Here is a 20,624-nt window from a genome sequence, read left to right as displayed (position 1 = left end):
CAAGGGCCAACTGTAATTACAATTTTATATTATGTGAGTAGTTTATATAATAACCCTGATATCCTTTCTCTTACTGCTCACTCACAGCCTTGCCCTATTAAGAGGCTAAAAGATGGGTAGAAAGGACAGCTTCACTTTCTGCATATTTTTTAAAGCACTGACAATATTATTCTTATATTGTTTTGATCATTAGTGACATAAATTTGAAAAGTGACACTGCTGCAAATCTATTCTTATTAAATTGAGTTATTAAAAGTCGTGCTTTTCCCCTGGTCGGGTGGCTTAGTTAGTTGGAGTATCTGTCCTGTACGCCAGAAGGTTGCAGGTTTGATTCCCAGTCAGGTCACATACCTAGGCTGCAAGTTCCAGCCCCAGTCTGGACTGTGAGGGAGGCAACTATCAGTGTTTCTCTCTCATGTAGATGTTTTTCTCCCTCTCCCTGTCCCTCCTCCTCTCCCTCTCCCTCCCTTCCTCCCTCTCTAAAATCAATAAACATATCCTCTGGTGAGGATTTAAAACAAAGTCATATTTTTGTTGTCAGTATTTACAGTGCTTACAGCTCTTTATTTGAACAAATTGAATTATAAATCACAATTTGGGTTTTGATTTTTTTTTAAGAATTTTCTTAGGAAAGATATTAAGTACTTCCTCTCACAGGAAAACTTTTCTCAGATTTTTACATCATTGAGAATTAGGTATTACAGCTATTTTCCACAATGGAAGTGTAAGTTTGTCTCTCTTTCAAACATTCCTCTCTCTCTGGCTTCCTTTTCAGCATTCATTTTGCACACATTGGCTTAGTGACCTGAATCCTTAGCAGATTAACAGCAGGAAATGTTGTCTGACGGTTTGCTGCCAATGTCTCATATGTGTGATGTGAAACTCTTTGTAAAAACCAAGCCCAGTGTTTTTGCTGGCCAAGAAGAAGCATGCTTTACCAGGAAGCTGTTATCTACCCCAGTGCACGTCTGTGAGCACAAAAGTCTGATTTAGAACAGAGGCTGAATTTGCTACAACAAATGAAGGCAGAAACAGATTGTGCTTGAAAGAAAAGGCCTCTTTTTAAAAAACAATTGGAGGGCTTATTGTGCAGAAAGTTTCCCTTGTCATGTATGTGCTAAAATTATTTGTTCCCAGAATCTCAGCCTAAACATAGGTTGACTCTCGCATTTGAGCAGTGAATTCTTGTTTTGGCAGTGCTACTTGCAATATATGTGAAAATGTGTAACTGTTTTATGTTTTGGCCTAGGATGTGCCAGTATACCCCATACATATTAAAAACCATTTTATGTGTTTTTGTAAAAGATAATTGAATGTACACTGTTTTCTGATAATTATACTATTTTCAACAATTTTCTCAACTCAATGATTTTTGTCTTCTGTGAGAGAAGTGAGATGATTTGTTTTCTGTGATTTTACTACAGAGAAATAAGCTTTCAGTAGTATGTCAGTTTCTGTACCAAATTTTGGTGTTGCAAATCATAAATGTATTTGGTTCTTTGTCAAGAAACCCTACTAATAATCAACGGCATTTATTGGTTATTGCTTCCCATGAGCTAGGCAATATGCTTTCCTGTGTTTTACCTTATTTAACGTAACAATCCTATGAGTTAGTATTAATATTATTTCCATTTTATAATGAGGTCAGTGAAGCTGAGGAAGTTGCAATTACTTGTCCAACTGCACAGAGCCAGCTGGTTGTGGAACCAGGGCCCAGCCTTGGGGCTCCTGATACACTTCACTTAGAACAGAGTGGTATGAAAACAAACTTATATTAGGTAGGGAAATCTATTTTAAAGATGTTTAAATAATGCTAGGTAAATTATAATCTGTAGATAATTTAGACAAGGAAATCACTGTTTTGTTTAACAATTTACCAAGACCGGAAAATAGTTCCATATTCCATTTTTAACAGGATATTTTAGATCATCATTGCTGAAACTGAGCAAGAATGTTGTCAATGTTTACACAAAGATAAAGAAGGAAAAATAACAAAGAGAACAAAAAAACATAATGTGGCAAAATAATTACTGATCTACTTATTCGTGTTTGAAAGAAGCAACCATCATGGCTTTCTGAAAAGCTGATTCCTTTTGAATTTAAAGGAAGGGCTGCCAATATGTGTAACATCTAGACAGAAGAAATTTGATTTTTGCCTCTCATGTCAGCACTCTGTGAATATGCTGCCTGGATCACATTTGGGATTAGACTGAAGATCCCATTAAATCCTGCCCCTATGGGCATGGATTCTGGCAGGAGTGGTGTGGACTTTCTGCTGTGCTTATTAAACTTGACATTCAAAGTATACTTCAGCCAGAAAGTACAAAAAGGAAGTACATGCATGTGGGGCAGCTGGTGCCGCATGTTGCTTCTTAGACCTTCTTAGCCTCAGACCTCTGTAAGGGGTTTATGCACAGCTCTGACAGACCAGGCACCATCGTCTTTCATTCCTGGATTGACCACAGTCTGTTGGTATTTTCCATGTGTGGATTAAAAAAAAATCACTTTTCACTTAAATTTCAGGGAAGACAGTGTTAGAATGGTTTTCTATCAAGAAACTGACTGAGAAAAAGGAAAACCCAGGGAAAAGATGACATACACAGATTCTGGGTGTCCCATGTGCACTCAAGTTCTGGCCTAGGTAGTTCACTGAGCTCTTCAGATGCTCCTAAGCTCCACATAAGTTGCGCTGCAATCATTTAGAAATAAGGAGCATTCCAGTCGACCTTTAGAAGTGAGGAAGATGGAAAAACATTCAGTATGGAAAAAGGCAATTAGGGAAGGAAGCTGGAGAAAAACCAATGACCTTTTACTTCAGGATTGATCCAAGAGGCCGTGAAGAGAAGTTCTTCATATTCATGCTGGTAGCACTGGAAGCACATATGTGGAATGCCGCTGTATTGGACTCTGCAACAGGAGCATTAAAAAGGATGAAGTTTCCTGTCCTCGGGGAGCAGATATGCAAGCTCACAAAATATAGGAATACATGGAAAAATATTATTTCCAGAAGAAAATCAGTGGTCTATTTGAGGCAGATATGTGATAGAATAGGGACTTAGAATGTTAACGCTCCTGCAAATTATAAAATAACACAAGGGTAGTATCAGTTTTCCTGGAAGTTCTCTGTATCATCTATATTTCCTTGCATTAACATGATGCAAGGAAATCATGTTAAGCCTAAGCAAAATAACAAGAGGCTTTTTAGTTCTTTCATTTTTCAGGGTGATAGTTTTAAAAAATGCACACATACATTCTGAAGACCCTTAAGGGTACACACACATCCTGATGGGGGTTTGGCTCTGTGCCTCCCTCACCCCCGCCCGCCCACCCTCCTAAGTAGGGACTACTGGTTGGCTCCTGTTCTTGAGCAACAAAGGCTTGCTCTGCCTTATTTTCTTCATGATTGTGCAGCTCTGGATAGAGAAGAACTATAACCCATCTTCTGAGGCTAGATTATTATACTTGAGTTTACAGATTTTTCTAATTTCCGTGGTTAGCCTTTACTGGAGGAGAGCTTCACCAGGCTGATTCAGAGCATCATGAGGCTGAAGAAAAAACACATTCTCTTGAAGTTTTGTGCTGTGATTTGGCACAGCCTGTGCGTCCTGCTTTTGTACCTGTTGTCTGAAGCACAGATTAAGAAAGGATTTCTGGGGACTTGAGGCAATGCTCACCTTGAAGAACACACTGCCAGGTGTAGCTGTGATCCTGAGAGCACCTCACTCAGTCCTTCCCTGGGTCCAGTGCCCTGTGGTTGTTCCTCCCAGTCACTTCTGTAACCTGCTGGGGAAGTTGTTAATGCTCCTGCTCTGTAAGAAAGGAGGGAATCAAGACATTAATTAATCTATTAGGATCATCCTTTAGTCATGTAGCAGGATGTTGAGTAAAGACTGTATTTTAGCTCCATAAAAGGAAAATACCCTCCTTAAAAACAAAAACTTAAAAACATTTCTATCTCATACACAGTGTGGGGCAAGAGTAAGTTTACAGTTTTTTGTATGGAAAATAATACAGTAATTAATAAATAATACAAGGGTGTGAGTTGTGTACTCACAACTGCACACCTGCCTTTGCCCCATCCTGTATTTTACACATAGCTTTAAACACAAGTTTGTTGTATTGTATTTTTTAAACAGTTTGGTGGTTTATCATTTCTCATCTGTATCATTTTAATTCAGCACTTGGCCGGTTATTATTTCTTGACAACTTAAGTTTCTCAAGAAAATTTGTTGAAAAGAATATCTTAAGATTTTAAGTGTGTGTGTGTAAATAAATTTCATAATGCAGCTATGGGTGTATTTGTCCAGGAGGCCTAAAAGAAACTGGTTTGGGCCTGAACTAAATCTGGAAAAGTTACACATTTTCTCAAAAAAAAGTTGCTTTAGACTTTTTTTTTTAAAGATTTTATTTATTTATTTTTAGAGAGGGAAGGGAGGGAGGGAGAGAGAGACAGAGACAGAGAGAGACAGAGACAGAGAGAGAGAGAGAGAGAGAGAGAGAGAAACATCAATGTGCGGTTGCTGAGCGTTATGGCCTGCAACCCAGGCATGTACCCTGGCTGGGAATCGAACCTGGGACACTTTGGTTCCCAGCCCGTGCTCAATCCACTGATCTATGCCAGCCAGGGCTTAGACTCTTTACAGTTAAGAATTTTTAAGTTATAGATGTAAATTACAACCTATAGCCATACCTGTACAGACCATCTGAGGCCTTAACAACACACATATCCTGATTTATTCTGATTTATTTGACTTGAGGGGGTCCCTGGGCACCAGCATCTTTTAAATGCTCCCAGGGTCCACAGTTGGAAACCAATACTTTAAAAATATTACTTCTATGACATTGGTTATGATATGCTAGCAAAAAATATGTAAAGTTTCATTGAGTTACCTTTTTAATATCTTAATAGTATTTGACCAAAATGAGTCCCCATAAAAGATTAATTCCAGGAGGCATGGTGCCACTGGGAATGTCTTTATAGCCAGTAGGGATATAAGGTGATGTGCAGAGAGACAGCTGTGATATAAGGCACAATATGGAAAGTGCCCTCTTGGTGCTATAAAGTGCTGTAATGTCCAGAGTAGCGAGAAACCACATTCGGCTGGCAAGGCGGGAAGTGCTCTAAAGAAGTGGCACTGGAGAAGCTCTGCAAGGAATGAGAGAGACTTGACAGGCAATAGGCAAGGCATTTGGGCACATGTAGAGCATCAATATGGGCAATGGGTTAAAACACATCACACCTATTTCAATCCATGAGTTTGCAGTGATAGTAGCAGACAAAAAATCTAATTGGTGACTTTTGGATGATGTTAGAGAGCCAATTCATTATCTTGACATTGGACAAAGGGAAAGGATTGAGCACGGATCCTGAATTTCATCATCAGAGTGTGTCACTGGATAAACAGTTCTGACAAAGAGAAGTACAGTGTCTCTTTATAGACCCACTCTGACTAATAAAGAGGACAAATGATTAGGATTAGTACATTCCCATCTTGCAAACTCAGGTGAATGAATACGGGCAATCATCAGTGATTGCCAATACCACAAAAAAGGCAAGGTTCTCTTTATGCCTGCCAATGAAATTACACAGCATCATTTATGGAAATTGGTCAACTCAGAATCTGATCAAGCTTTTAGATTTAACTACCATTTACAGAAATACAGGAGACAGACAAAGGAGTTAAAATATACCGTGGAGATGAAAACAGCAATGTCTAGACTGAGGAAACTACAAGTAAATGGCTTGATCTCTTGGACAAATTAATTTTAAGGAAAAACCCAAGATAATTGGAGATTTGCAGATTAAGACTAGAGAGCTATGTCAGCAAATGCAGTGTGTGGACATATCCAACAAACTAAAAAAGAAAAAAAAAGTGGGAAATTAAAATACTGGCTAGGTACTTGATGACATTAAGGACTAATTGCAAATTTTGTTTAGATGTGCTGAAGGTATTGAGATTATATATTTTTTTAAAAAGTAGGGTTACATACTAAGACATATAGAGATAATAATATCAGAATAAAAGTCATTTGTTGAAACTGGGTGATGAGTATGCAGGGTTTCATTTTACTGCCCTGATTTTGAATATGTTTGAAATTCCCCATACTAAAGCGTGTTAAGACTAATTTTTTAAAATTGCTCCTCCAAGAGGAAAAGTAAAAATTAAAATTTTAATGCAAACTTTCCAAGTGATCCTGGCTAATGAGCCATACATTGAGAACCAGTGTTTTACAAGCGTTATTGTAAAAATCTTTAATGACCTTTGATTTGTGGGAGGTTTCATTAATGCTTCAGAAAAGATTATTTCCTCTGTGGTATTTGAGTGGTGATGATGGGCATATCCTGTTGAATTTAGTGCCTACAGAAAGCCTCTGAACCTTAGCTAATGTATCATTTTCAATTGTTTCTAGTTTGCATTACCTAGTTGGCCAGTGCAACTCCCCAGGAGCCACTCTGATCTGTTGCCCTGTTCATATGTTCGCTACCAGATTGTCTTGGCTTAGCTGGCAGGCATTTTATCTTCCTGGAGTGGAGTTGTGTGAGTTCTTTATATAATTTGGAGATCAAACCCTTGTCTGAGATATCATTGGCAAATATATTTTCCCATACAGTTGGTTCCCTTTTCATTTTGCTGATGTTTTCTTTTTCCATGCAGAAGCTTTTTATTTTGATGAATTCACATTTGTTTATTCTTTCCCTTATGTCCCTTGCTCTAGGGGACATATTGGTGAAAATATTGCTGCATGGAATATCGGATATTTTCTTGCCTATATTCTCCTCTAGAACTTTTATGGTGTCATGACTTGTATTTAAGTCTTTTATCTACCTTGAATTTATTTTTGTGTATGACGTATGTTGGTACTTGAGTTTCATTTTTTGGCAAGTAGCTGTCCAGTTCTCTTAACACTGTTTGTTGAAGAGGCTATTTTTACTTCATTTTATGCTTCTGTCCTCTTTGTCAAATATTAATTGACCATAGAGACCTGGGTTTATTTCTGGGCTCTGTATTCTGTTCCATTGATCTATGTGTCTCTTCTTATGCCAGTACCAGGCTGTTTTGATTACCGTGGCCTTGTAATGCAGTTTGATGACAGGTACTGTGATCCTTCCTACTTTGTTCCTCTTCCTCAAAATTGCAGCAGCTATTCAGAGTCATTTATGGTTCCATATAAATTTTTGAAATGTTTGTTCTGTATCTGTGAAATATGTCATAGGTATTTTAATAGGGATTGTGTTGAACCTATAAATTGCTTTGGGTAGTATGGACATTTTGATGATGTTAATTCTACCAATCCATGAACACAGTATATGCTTCCATTTGTGTCTTCCTTAATTTTAGACTGGAGGCCTCCAGGTGTGTGTATGCACCTGGGATGGAGGAGGATGCCATTGTGTCCTTGAGTGTATGTTGTGGCTAATGCTTTCTAATTTTTTAAAATGTTACTCTTAATAAATTTTTTTCTTTATTTTTATTGTTGACACTATTATAGATGTTCCCATTTCTTCCCCTTTGTGGACCTCCACCCATCCCCCAACCCCCTTTCCTCTGGCCATCACCACTCTGTTGTCTGTGTCCATGGGTTATGCATTTATGTTCTTTGGTTAATCTCATCCCCTTCTTTCATTCACTTCCTCCCTCCCTCTCCCCTCTGACAATGCTCAGTCTGTTCTATGTATCTCTGCCTTTATGCTATTTTGTTCATCAGTTTATTTTGTTCATTAGATTCAACATATAAGTAAGCTCATATGGGAGTTGTCTTTCTCTGACTGGCTTATTTCACTTAACAAAAATTTTAAGTAAAGTAAGATCATTTGGAGTTTAAGTTTATTAACCTTTTAAAGTAATTTATTAACAATGTAATAAAATTGAGTACCAGCCTGCTAACCAAAGGGTCACTGGCTCAATTCTCAGGAAGGGCACATGCCTGGGTTGCGGGCCAGGTCCCTGATAGGGAGCACACAAGAGGCAACCACACATTGATGTTTCTCTCCCTCTATTTCTCCCTTCCTTCCTCTCTCTAAAAATAAATAAATAAAATCTTTAAAAAAATAAAATAAGACATTAATATACATTTTTAGCAGTTTTAGGTTTACAGAAAAATTGAGCAGAAAGTACAGAAAATTCTCACATAATCCCTCTCACTCTCCCTCTTCTATCTTTCCCTATTTTTAACACTTTACATTAGTGTGCTACATTCATTATAATTAACGAACCAATTTTGATATATATTATTAACAAAAGTGCATAGTTTACATAAGGGTTCACTCTTTGTGTGGTACATTGTATGTAGGTTTTGACAAGTGTATAATGACATGTATTTACCATTATAATTTCATACTAAGTAGTTTTACTGCCCTAAAAATCCTCTGTGCTCCATCCAGTCATCCCTCACCTGCCCCCAACCTAACCCTGGCAACCAGTGACCTTTTAATTGTCTCCATAGTTTTGCCTTTTCCAGAATGTCATATAGTTGGAATAATACAGTTTATAGCCTTTTCAGATTGTTTCTTTTACCTAGTAATATGCATTTGAGGTTCCTTCATGTCTTTTCATGACTAAATAGCTCATTTCATTTTTAGTGCTAGGTAATATTCCATTGTCTGGATTGTAACATAGTTTATTTATCCATTTACCTAATGAAGGGCATCTTAATTGCCTCCATGTTTTAGCATTGTTTAATAAAGCTGCTATAAATATTTGTGTACAGGGGTTTTTATGTACATAATTTTTCACCTCCTTCTTGTAAATACCAGGGAATGTAATGGCTAAATCGTATAGTAAGACTGTCTACTTTTCTAAGAAACTGCTAGATTGTCTTCCAAAGTTGCTGTAGTATTTTGCATTTCCACCAGCAAAGAGTAGGAGTTAGTGTTGCTCCACATCTTTGCCAGCCTTTAGTGTTGCCTCTATTTTGAATTTTAGCCATTCTAATAGAGTGTAATGGTATCTTGCTTAAATTTGTGATTTTTCTCATAACATATGATGTTGAACTTTTGTCACATGCTCACTTAACATCTTCTTTGTTGAGGTGTCTGTTCAGATCTTTAGTCTGTTTTTTAATGTGGCTATTTTCTTACTGTTGAATTTTAAGAGTTCTTTGTATATTTTGGATATCAGTCCTTTATCAGACATGTGTTTGAAATATTTTCTCCCAGTCTGTTTCTTGTCATTTTATTACCTTAAAGTTTTTCTCTTTTGACATGCTTTTAACACCCAACAATTTCATAAGCCAATTTGGAAATGTTTTCAATTAAAATAAAGAGGAAATGAAAATGAAAAAGTGAACATTGTTTGAATTGCTTTGACATTCACCATCCTTAGGCTATATAAAGCCTTTCAGATTGTTGGGCTGCAGTATTCCAATTGACTCCATCAGAAATAGAAATGCAGTTTTTCAGTGGAATAAAGAGGACAGCCCACCACAGTTTTGTTACCCTAGAAAAGCAAAAGCAGCCTTTATTTCAGGTTTGGGTCTTAGTATAGTGAATACAGTTACATGAATGGACAGCAAATGCCTTAGAGTCAGAGACACGACTTAACTTGCAAGAAACAGCAAATAAGCCTAAAAACTCATAATCTTCCCTGGCTAGGTAAATTATTCATTGATTTAGAATACCTCTGCCAAGTTTTTTTTATCTCAGTTTTTACTCATTATGGCTATATGTAAACATACCTAATGGCAGTAAGGTTTTTTAGATTTTATCACTTAATGAACATCATGTTTTGGGGAACCAAATATTTAACATAAATTCTCTAAAAGTTCCGGTCTGATTGTTGGGCTTTCGTCATCTGCTATCACCTGAAGATACACACATATATCAAGTAGAAATAAGTTGAATAATGTGCTAGAAAAAAAATCGTCTGAGTCAACAGAGTCAAGAATTTGGGGGAGTGGGAAGTGGTTGCAAAGGGTATCCAGTCCAGGGCTGGAAAATAGTCCCAACTCTCTGACCTGCCTTCATCGGCTGCCTCTGGGCGCCATGGGAAGGAGTGTTATAATCCTTAGCAGTGTTTGCTGTGAGCAAGGGGGGCCCAGCTGTAGCCTCAAGGCAACAATTGCCTTGTTCCATAGAGTCTTAAATCCTCACTCAGGGATGAGGAAACAAAGGCCCAAATAACTTAAAAGCCCTTCCTAATGTCATCCAGCCAGCTGCTGGTTGCAGTGATGATATTTAGCAGGTAGGAGTTTTGTTGTTTATATATAGCTATGTATAGATGCTAAACAACTGATTTTGGTTCTTAGGGGGAAAAAAACCCTCCAGTGTGAAGAATGGATCACTAAAAGATTGTCTTAAGAACTGTTTATAGTGTTCAAAATATGTTTAAAATATTCAGTAAGAAAAAAGTCTTTTCTAATCAAGAGAAAGCTATGAGTCATTCAAAGAAAACAAATTGTAAGAAGCCAGAAAACTAAGAGCTACTTAGTTTAGTGGTTTGTGCTTGACCTAAATCGTGTCACCTGTTAGACAAAAGGACAAATACAGCAGCGAGAAGATAGCTAATTAAAACAATGCCCAAGGTAGCCAGTGATCTGTTCAGAAAAAATTCCTCTATTGAGAGACTGGCTGTAGTCTGCTGGGTCTGAGGATAAGGAGAAATGTTTGCTTATTTGTATTTTGTTTGTTTTTACTCACTGAGAAAGTATTAGTACTTGACCAGACACTGATGTGTATTTGTGTGGTGTGTGTGTAAATATTGTGGTCTAGCTAAAGCAAATTAAGTAGTGAGCAGGTAATTGATATCTAAACAAAGAGCGTATTGACATCCCAAGAAGCTAGCTGTACGTGTGCTCTGACAGCAGCAGCGCCTCAGTTCTACATGTCCTGCCTCTTGGGTGATGAGAGCTGACGTTTGTGGAACGCTTGATATGCGCCGTCACTGGGCCAAGTTTGGCTACTATTTTTGATGTGAATCATTCCAAAGAAGTAAGTAGTATCATACATTTTACGGAAGGAAAAACAGAGAGGTTCACATAGCTACAAGGGACATACCGAACACTCAGACCCAGAGTCACCTGCAAAAGCTCGTGGCCGTACATAAAACTGCCTCTCTCGGCCCACCTCTCTGAACCTGTGTTCTTAATATGGTAACTGAAGGTGAGACCAATAGAAGCACCAGAAGAATCAATCTTTGTGAAAACTTTATCAATTGTTGAGCATTATTCAGAAATACTATGTTATTATCTATAAAGATTTAAACCAGTGAGCAGCATTTTATCATACCACTTATTTCTATCCATTGAGCAACATTATTAGGTAGTTTTGCTAACATGTAATTTATTGTCATCCATTATTAAATGTTTTCAAATAAATCATTGATTATATAGCTAGCTACAATTCAAGCCTTACTTTTCTGTCATCTATTTATCCTCTTTCCTAAATAGTCAGGCTTGAGGGGACTGAGTAATTGATATCCAATATAATTATGGTTACATAGTAATACACATTACTCATGGGTCTTCTGAATATTTATTATTTTGGCATGTACATTATCAATTTTCGTATCTGTCATTGTTAATACATTAACTTTAAAAGACAGATATGCTTAATATATTAGATGTGAAATGTTGGTACTACACACAAAAAAATAGTTTAATTATTGCCAGTTGATCGGTTTTAGAATCCAAGGCCATGTTGAAAGACTTTGAAGGATTAGATAAAACTATGTATTACAGTAAGTTAAACCAATGGATTTTCTCCCCAGATGATTACCTTTTTCCTTCCTCCAAATGACTGTTTAAAGGCCAAAAATACAGCACATATATTCATATATTTTATTTTAAATGATAACTAAAATCTTTAAACTTGGTTAACATTTTGTTATTTTTAATAGGAAGGATTTTATCTAAAAGAAATTAACAGAAAGTTGAATACTGCAATACAAAACTGGAGTTAGTGACAAAACCTAAAAATAAACAAATGAAATTAGTTTAATGGGCTTTTAGATGACTCATAGCTAGAGTTTTAAAGAAAAGATTAGTACAGAAAGTTTTAAGGGAAGGTCTAAGACAAGGAAGAGGCTTAATTCTTCTCAGGCTCAGAATCTGATTATATGGGCAACTGAGTTTAGGCATGTTGAAACATGGCGTTTTTGTCCTTTAATACTACTTTTACTGTTAGGATTTTTATATTTCACAAGATATTTGAGGCTTCCAAGCACCACATCTTTTCCTACCTACGCCTGTTTACAGTCATCCACAGGTTACTCCTCTCTGACACTGGTGGTTTTTTTCTTGTTTGTTTTTTGTTTTTAATTATCCTAATGTCTTTTTTATTCTTTTTTATTTATTTTTAAACTATTTTATTGATTATGCTATTACAGTTGTCCCATTTCCCCCCTTTATTTTTCTCCACCCTGCACACCCTCTCCTACTTGCATTCTCCTCCTGTGCTGCCCCCCAAGTTCATGTCCATGAGTCATACATATAAGTTCTTTGGCTTCTACATTTCCTATATTATTCTTAAGCTCCCCCTGTCTATTTTCTACTTGCCATTTATGCTACTAATTCCCTGTACATTTCCCCCCAGTCTCCTCCACCCCTTCCCCACTGATAACCCTCCATGTGATCTCTATTTCTGTGATTCTGTTCCTGTTCTAGTTGTTTGCTTAGTTTGTGTTTGATTTTGTTTTTTTTTAGGTTCAGTTGTTGATAGTTGAGAGTTTGTTGTCATTTTACTGTTCAAGTTTTGGTCTTTTTCTTTTTCTTAGATAAGTCCCTTTAACATTTCATATAACAATGGCTCAGTGATGATGAACTCCTTCAACTTGACCTTATCTGAAAAGTACTTTACCTGTCCTTCTATTCTAAAGGATAGCTATGCTTGATAGAGTCATCTTGGATGTAGGTCCTTGCCTTTCATGACTTGGAATACTTCTTTCCAGCCCTTTCTTGCCTGTAAGGTCTCTTTGGAGAAATCAGCTGACAGTCTGATGGGAACTCCTTTGTAGGTAACTGTCTCCTTTTGTTTTGATGCTTTTAAGATTCTCTCCTTATCTTTAATCTTGAGTAATGTAATTATGATGTGCCTTGGCATGTGCTTCCTTGGGTCCACCTTCTTTGGGACTCTCTGAGCTTCCAGGACTTCCTGGAAGACTATTTCCTTTGCCAGATTAGGGAAGTTCTCCATTATTTTTTCAAATAAGTTTTCCATTTCTTGCTCTTCTTCTTCTTCTTCTTCTGGTATCCCTATGATTTGAATGTTGGGGCATTTAAAGTTGTCCTGGATGTTCCTAAGCCTCTCCTAATTTTTGTGAGTTCTTGTTTCTTCGTTCTGTTCTGGTTAAATGTTTATTTCTTCCTTCTGCTCCAAACTGTTTTTTTTTTTTTTTAAAGATTTTATTTATTTATTTTTAGAGAGTGAAGGGAGGGGGGGGAGAGAGAGAGAGAGAGAGAGAGAGAGAGAGAGAGAGAGAGAGAGAGAGAGAGAGAAACATCAATGTGCGGTTGCTGGGGGTTCTGGCCTGCAACCCAGGAATGTACCCTGGCTGGGAATCGAACCTGGGACACTTTGGTTCCCAGCCCGTGCTCAATCCACTGAGCTACGCCAGCCAGGGCTAAACTGTTGATTTGAGTCCTGCTTTCCTTCCCGTCACTGTTGGTTCCCTGTACATTTTCCTTTATTTCACTTTTCATAGCCTTCACTTTTCCCTCTATTTTGTGACCATACTCAACTAATTCCATGAGCTTCCTGATCACCTGCATTTTGAACTGTGCATCTGATAAGTTAGCTACCTCTTCATCACTTAGTTGCATTTTTTCTGTAGCTTTGACCTGTTCTTTCATTTGAGCCATTTTTTCTTTCTTGGTGTGCCTGTTATATAATAAGGGGCAGGGCCTTAGGTATTCACCTGGGCAGGGCAACCCACATCCTTGCATTGTGATGCTGTATGTGGGAGAGGGAGCTGAGAGGAAACAGTGCTTCTTATTAGGCTCTCTGCCAGCTTTCAGTCACTTCCCCTGCTACCCACAAGCAAATTGGGCCTTTCTGGTGCTGATTCCTGGGTGGGTGGGTGGGTTTGTGTACATTCTAGACCCCGTGGGCCTCTCCAATGAACTCTCCTGTGAGGCTGGGAGTTTCTCCTGCCTCCTCAGCTCCCACAGGTTTTTTCAGTCAGAGGTTTTGAGGCTGTTCTTCCCAGTTTATCTGCACACAAATGTGGACCCTCCTAGTCCTCTAGCTGCTGCATTGCTGTGAGTCCTCTCTGCCCCACTGCCCGTCTCCACCCCTCCTACTGGTCTGGATGAATGTTTGTAATTTAAGTCCTTGGTTGTCAGAATTCCATACAATTCAATTTTCTGTCAGCTCTGGTTGTTTTTTTGCTTTTTAATTTGTCCTTCTTTTGGTTATGCAAGGAAGCACAGTGTACCTGTGCCTCCATCTTAGCCTGAAGTCTCAACATTGGTGATTTTTTATTTATGTATTTGTAGGGGAAGGTTTTGTAGGTGCAAGTCCACTTTTTGAGCCTTTTTACTAGGTAAAAAGGAGATGGCAAAGTGATCAGACTTGATTGTTAGCTATTCTATAGTTACAGCAAGTAGTATTTTAAATTTTCCCTGTTTTTATTTGTGGCAATTGAGAGGACTTTGTTGAATATGTTGACTTCTTTTAATGTTTCATTTTCCACAGAAACGCTCCAGAGGCCAAGTGCTGTTTGATAAAGTATGTGAACATCTGAACTTGCTAGAAAAAGACTACTTTGGGCTTACATATCGAGATGCCGAAAACCAGAAGGTAATTAATTAAAAGCAGTCCAAGACATTAGGGCTTGAGCTGCTCATTACTGCCAGGAAGCAAAGTTGAACTGGATTGGTAAATCTTTTCTCCATCTCCCCTTATCCTCCCACATTTACTACTCTCAGTCCCTGTATGTTGTTAATCACTTTATTTCTTCATAAAGGAAATTATTAACAACTTCCAATCTTGAATATTGTAGAAACAGTAAGTCAGTGTTTCTCTTCTTCATGCTTCAGTTATTTATGGTTTCAGGAAAGCATTTATATGGTGCTTTTTGTGATGATATATTTCAATGGCTGTGAGCCGAAAATCAAATACGTTGATACTTATACAGAAAACATGTTCAAGGCTGCTGTCCTATTCTTAATTCACCTCATTATGCTTTCATGTTCTTGCCAAATCAAAATATGAGATGAGTTGTTGGCTGACCTGACAGTTGTCCCATGTAGTTAGTAGGAATTTATTGTTTAATGTAATACCTCTGTAGACTCGAGACTCTTAAACCGGAATAATGCAGCGTCTTTAGAACTTCACCTCATTAATCCCCACAACTACCTGAAAAATAAGAAAGAAGAAATTGTTTCCATTGTATTGGTGCTGGAAACTGAATAACACAGAAATTTCATTCCTAGATGTTGCATGTGGTACTGTGCAATGAATTATATCTAATATCTACAGAATTTGCTGGACAGTGTAACTTCATTATTAAACATCTGAGTGTTCTGATGAGGAAAGTCATAAATCCCAAGCAAGCATTCGTTTGTCAGGAAAGTGTTCTATGTAGGTTCCTGAGAATTTGTAATCACAGAAGTCACCGTGTGGGACTGAATGACTGGGACATCATTGTGTCAAATTTCATGTATGTTTAGTTTATTCTAGTAACTTGTTTGAACATAGAGTCTACCTTTTTTTGTTTTTGTTTTTTAATTCACTCTGTTTGCTAGCTTGAATCCCTGAAGGCATTGATTGTAAAAGAAAAGAAGTTTGTTAGAATGAATTGTGGACACCACAATTTTTCATTAAACCAATGCCTGGACTCTCGCAAGACCTGGCAAAGGGTACCGAGTATGGGGAAAGATCAGCCTGGAGGGCCTTCCAGCAACCACTCACTCTCAAACATGCTGAGTGTGTTTCTACCTGGTCAGCCTTAACTCATTGTTGCTCTTCTCTGATTCATAAAGCTATCATTTCCTTTTCAGAATTGGTTGGACCCTGCTAAGGAAATTAAAAAACAGATTCGAAGTAAGTTCTTTTGGATTATTATATGTGAAAATGTGAAGATTTCCAGAGAGTGGGGTTGTCTGTTGTGAATATAGTGTTTTGGAAAAGAGAAGAAGATCTCAAATTTTATCTTTGGTAGGCTAGTCTAGCTCAGATCCCATTTTTAATGATCACAATGCAGAAATAAAGTGACTTTTGACCTATTCCCTTGCCTGTACACAGATACGAAATGTGATTTTATCAAGCAATGCTCCAAATGGTGATTAATCATTTAAAAGTTCCAAACTTAATTATTAATGTTATATTAAGCCCAACTGCCATGAAAGTATGAAAGGCAAGCTAAAAGTAATAGTCATTTAATAGTTTAGAAGTGGAATAACAAATCAGACTAAAGTTTACTGTCTGGCGACAGCCTCTTTCCTTGGTCCCTAAAGGCAAGTTATGAAATGCATATTACCTAGTAGATAAAACAATTGCATGAACAACTCACAAAATTGAAATATAAGTAGCTAACCAGTATTAGGTGCTAAATCTTACTAACAGTTAAAAAAAATAAAATGAGACATTTTTCACTTATTCAGAGTAGCAAAGATTTTAAAAGTTTAGTAATACCCTGCACTGGCAATTATGTACACAATTGATAGAAATATAAATTGGTACAACTTTTAAATGTAAAAGGTACATTTAAAGTACCTTTATTTTTTTATTGCTAAATTGGGAATTTCTTTTCATTTAAAGTACCTTTAAAAGAAGATACTTTGTGTCAGTATTCATTAAAATTTAAAGTGGGTTTACTCATTAACCCCTAATTTTACTTAGATATATTCCACATATGTTTAAGAGAAGAAAATGTACATGTATAAAAGTTCATTATAATATCATTTGTAGTAGAAAACTAGAAGCAACTTAAATAATCTGTTTATGAAGAAATGATTAAATCACTGATGGAATAGCCATGCTTTGAAATACTAAGCAGCTTTTAAATACACTAAAGTAGAATAAATATGTCTTAGCTTTCATTAATGAGACAAATCATATTCATCTTTAAAATATTATGCATATATATTTTTGGGGGGGTTGGCCAAAAGTTCCTTTAGTTTTTTCCATACTGTGGCTCTAGTGGTGCTTAGTTGTCTTTAACTTTATTTGAAACAATTTTGTTAGATTGTATGGTGACAGCTGCCATATCAGCATGCATTTAAAAAAACATCGAAACTGGTGAATTTTTGTGCAGCCATTTTAATATTGAAGATGGAAGAAAATACGCAACGTCTTTGTCAGTTGTGCTTTATTATTTCAAGAAAGGTAAAAACACAACTGAAATGCAAAAAAAGATTTGCACTGTGTGTGAGGAAGGTACTGTGACTGATTGAATGTGTCAAAACTGGTTTGCAAAGTTTCTTGGTACTCTTGACATTTTGGCCAAATGACTTTTTGCTGTGGGGCTGTCTTATGCATTGGAAGATGTTTAGCTGCACCTCCGGCCTCTACCCACTAGAAGCCAACATGGGAGATAGCCAACATACTCAAAATATCCAATCAATAAAGTTATTGGTAAAAATAAAAAATGTCTTTTGTTTTATGGAAAAAAACTAAATGGATTTTTTGGCTTACCCAATGGTTGTGTGGAAAAATTATGGAAGTGCACAAAATATATTAACAGTAAGTACCTCTAGAAGTGGCATTGCAGTGTTCGGGGGTGAGAAACAGAATTTTTTAACTTTTATTTTCAACCTTTTATTTTTAACCCTGCTTTTACCATAAACACAAATCTTTATAATTTTAAATGACTAATAAATGTTTAAAGAGCAATTCATTTTGTCAATAAAATCTAGATTAATTTTCCTGAACTAATTTTAATTGAATAAATTTAAAACCAGTTTATTAATAAGAACATCAACAGCTTACTAGTAAGAGATATTTCTAGTGCCTTTGAACGTACTGAAATGTTAAAACATACCAACTATTAATAAGAAATAATTAGTAGTAAACAGTGTGAAATGGTTTAATGCTGGATAATATTACAAAAGAAGAAAAAAGTTACTATGCTTCTAGATATGAGAGTCTGCTGATTATTTATTACAACTATAACATCTTTACCATATTTTATGAGAAATTTGATGTATTCACTAACCCGAACTTGATAATGAGGAGTCTGACAGAAGGAAGTGGAGATTGAAACCAGGGATAGCTGCAATTATGATATGTAGGTAAAAACACTTTTTGCTTCAGAGAGTCATAATAAAAAAATTGAGAAAATGACTGTATTCTAAGACTTTCTGTAGAGTTCTTAAAAGGCAGATATGCTGAATATGTCTCCTAACACTTTTGTGTGCCTGAAGTCCTCCGTATTCATCTAACTACTGAAATGCTGTTTTGTATTTGAGTGATTTATAATTATGAAGCACATTAAAATATATTAAATGTTTCCAAATGGGTCATAATTACTTTTACAAAAAAGGCTATATACACAGTCATTTTCTTTTCTTTTGTTATTAGAATTTTTTCCCCTTAACTTTCTGCTTATCCCATCCCCTACACATCTTTCTAAGGAAGAAAAGCTAAAGGGACAGTCAGAAAGAACGTGAGAGTTGAAGGATATTTTCGTCCTGCAGATCAGGCAGCGTTTGCAGCTGCAACAAGAAGAGAACTGAGTGACCTTGGAATTTTTAAAAGTAGAATCTGTTTTGTTTTTTTAAATCTACATTCCTTATTGTTTTAGTACACTAAAATGCCCTCTTTCTGCAAAATTTACATTCATCCAAGGCAGAGAAGTTTTTATCAAACTGTTCTAATTGTTGTCTCTTCACCTCCTCCTCCTAAATATAAATGATAAAAGGATGTTTCCGTTCTTTTCATGCTGTAGGTCCACAGTGTATCTCCGGAATGAGATCTTCAGCAGGATGACAATCAAGCTGGTTAAGATTTTTTAAGTTACAAATTTATGAGGAATAGGAAATTCTGAAATTGAAGAGTCCTTATGAAAAAATTCCAATTTTGCTCATCTTTTGTTCATACCTGATCTCAAAATGTTTAAATATACTGGATTTTGTAATATAGTAATGATATAGTAATTTCATGATATAAAGTACATAGTAAGTACTTTAAATATAAATGCAGTATATTTAAACATTTTAAGGTTTGGCAGGCATAGAGACAAATATAATTTTTTTCATAAGGATGAACTCTTCAATTTTACAGTCTTCTATTTATTGTAAATTTGTGAGTTAAAATCCTCTCTCAGCATTGTGGGAGTATCGTGTTAGTGCATTCAAGCTGCTCCATTCCTGTTGCTCACTAGGGCCACCATCTGCAAGCCCCTTCTTGACATAGTCAGGTCCTCCCAGTTGATCTGCTCCGCCATATTCTTTACAGGGATATAGATTTGAACTTTAATCTGCCTCTGTCATTATTTTCAAGCTTTATAAGCCACTTAACTGGTTGTTTTTTCTTGATTGTAGTATATATGGTAGTAATCTTAAACTTTCTCACTGTTTCAAAATAATGTCCTCTGAAACCTAGTAGTTATTTGGGTTATGCCCTCAGGAGAGTGGATTCCTTAGAATTAGTGATTTTCAAAGTGTGGTCCCCAAGCCCATCTGTATTAGAACCACAAGGAGGTTTATTAAAAATGCAAGTTCCTAGGCCATATTCCAGATCTCTGGAATGAAGTGTCTGGGTGGAGCCCAGAAATTGACATTTTCATTAAACACCTCAGGTGCTTCTGAGGCCCACAGTAGTCTGAAACTGACTTTCCCGGAATGGGGATTTTTGCATTGAAATAGCTTTATTATACTTTTATTTTTAGTTTCTAACTTAGAGTGTTTACTTGAATTTATTATGAGATTATATTGCTAAACTAGTCATTGGATTCAAGGCATACTTAGAAGTGGTTAAAAATGATAAAAAACAATAAACCCATTTCTCATCACTAAATCATTAGTTTTAATTCCACTTGCTTGAAGGGGGTAGGGGAAGCCAGCTCTTTTTTTGAACCTTACCAGTAGCAGGCAAGGACGGACCCATTTAAGCAGGAAGGGAATAAAAATCACTAGGAAAGTAAAACCAAATCAGACTTTTTATAATAACAGGAGGACTTTTTTGAGGACAGTGGGAAAATAATCACTGGAAATACATTTGATTGACAGGTATTTTATGGATTAGAATTCTAACAGACCATGTTTCAATAATGTTTCTAAGTGGTTTTAAAATAGTAGTAACCACCCAATTATACCTGGTCTTATGCCAAGTCCTTTTATGCCAGGGTACACTTCATGGTAGTGCCCTGATGTCCACATTTTAAGTGTAGTATGAATGGTAGTGTCAAGAATGAAGTAGAATTAATAAGTAAACCTAATGTAGGTAACCTGGGCAGGTAAGTATTTGTCACATATAAAAGAGAATAGTGCAAAGAAAGAAGCTAGGAAGTGTTTACAATACTGTCCCTTTCTTCTGAATGTTTGGGAAGGGCTCATGGAAAAAAAAAAGGACTTTCCAGAAGTTACTTAATGGGCAGAAGAGAGTGTTTGGAAGTCTCAGGAGAGTATTGACCCTTAAGAGCTGAACTTTGAGTCCACAGAGAGTGAAAGGAAGGCTTCGATTACCTGTGGCTTAAATAAAAGACTTCCGGTGCAGAAGCCAGGGAGACTGGAGGGAATTTTTCAGC

At 36.6% G+C, this 20,624-nt stretch overlaps 1 protein-coding gene across 23 annotated transcripts in view; it reads left to right on the top strand.

Moving 5' to 3' along the window:
* EPB41L3 (erythrocyte membrane protein band 4.1 like 3) overlaps window positions 1–20,624 on the top strand; it is a 202,230-nt gene that overhangs the window by 134,895 nt on the left and 46,711 nt on the right. For all 23 annotated transcript variants that reach the window (XM_036009278.1, XM_036009276.1, XM_036009282.1 and 20 more), the window contains exons 4-5: window positions 14,630–14,734; window positions 15,937–15,979. In XM_036009278.1, the coding sequence (XP_035865171.1) occupies window positions 14,630–14,734; window positions 15,937–15,979 (148 nt within the window). The remainder of the gene's footprint in view (window positions 1–14,629; window positions 14,735–15,936; window positions 15,980–20,624) is intronic.

The sequence above is a fragment of the Phyllostomus discolor genome, chromosome 9 (genome assembly GCF_004126475.2).
Source record: "Phyllostomus discolor isolate MPI-MPIP mPhyDis1 chromosome 9, mPhyDis1.pri.v3, whole genome shotgun sequence".
Lineage (NCBI taxonomy): Eukaryota > Metazoa > Chordata > Mammalia > Chiroptera > Phyllostomidae > Phyllostomus > Phyllostomus discolor.
The sequence above is the reverse complement of the archived record's forward strand: the minus strand, read 5'-3'. Positions and strand labels throughout refer to the sequence as shown.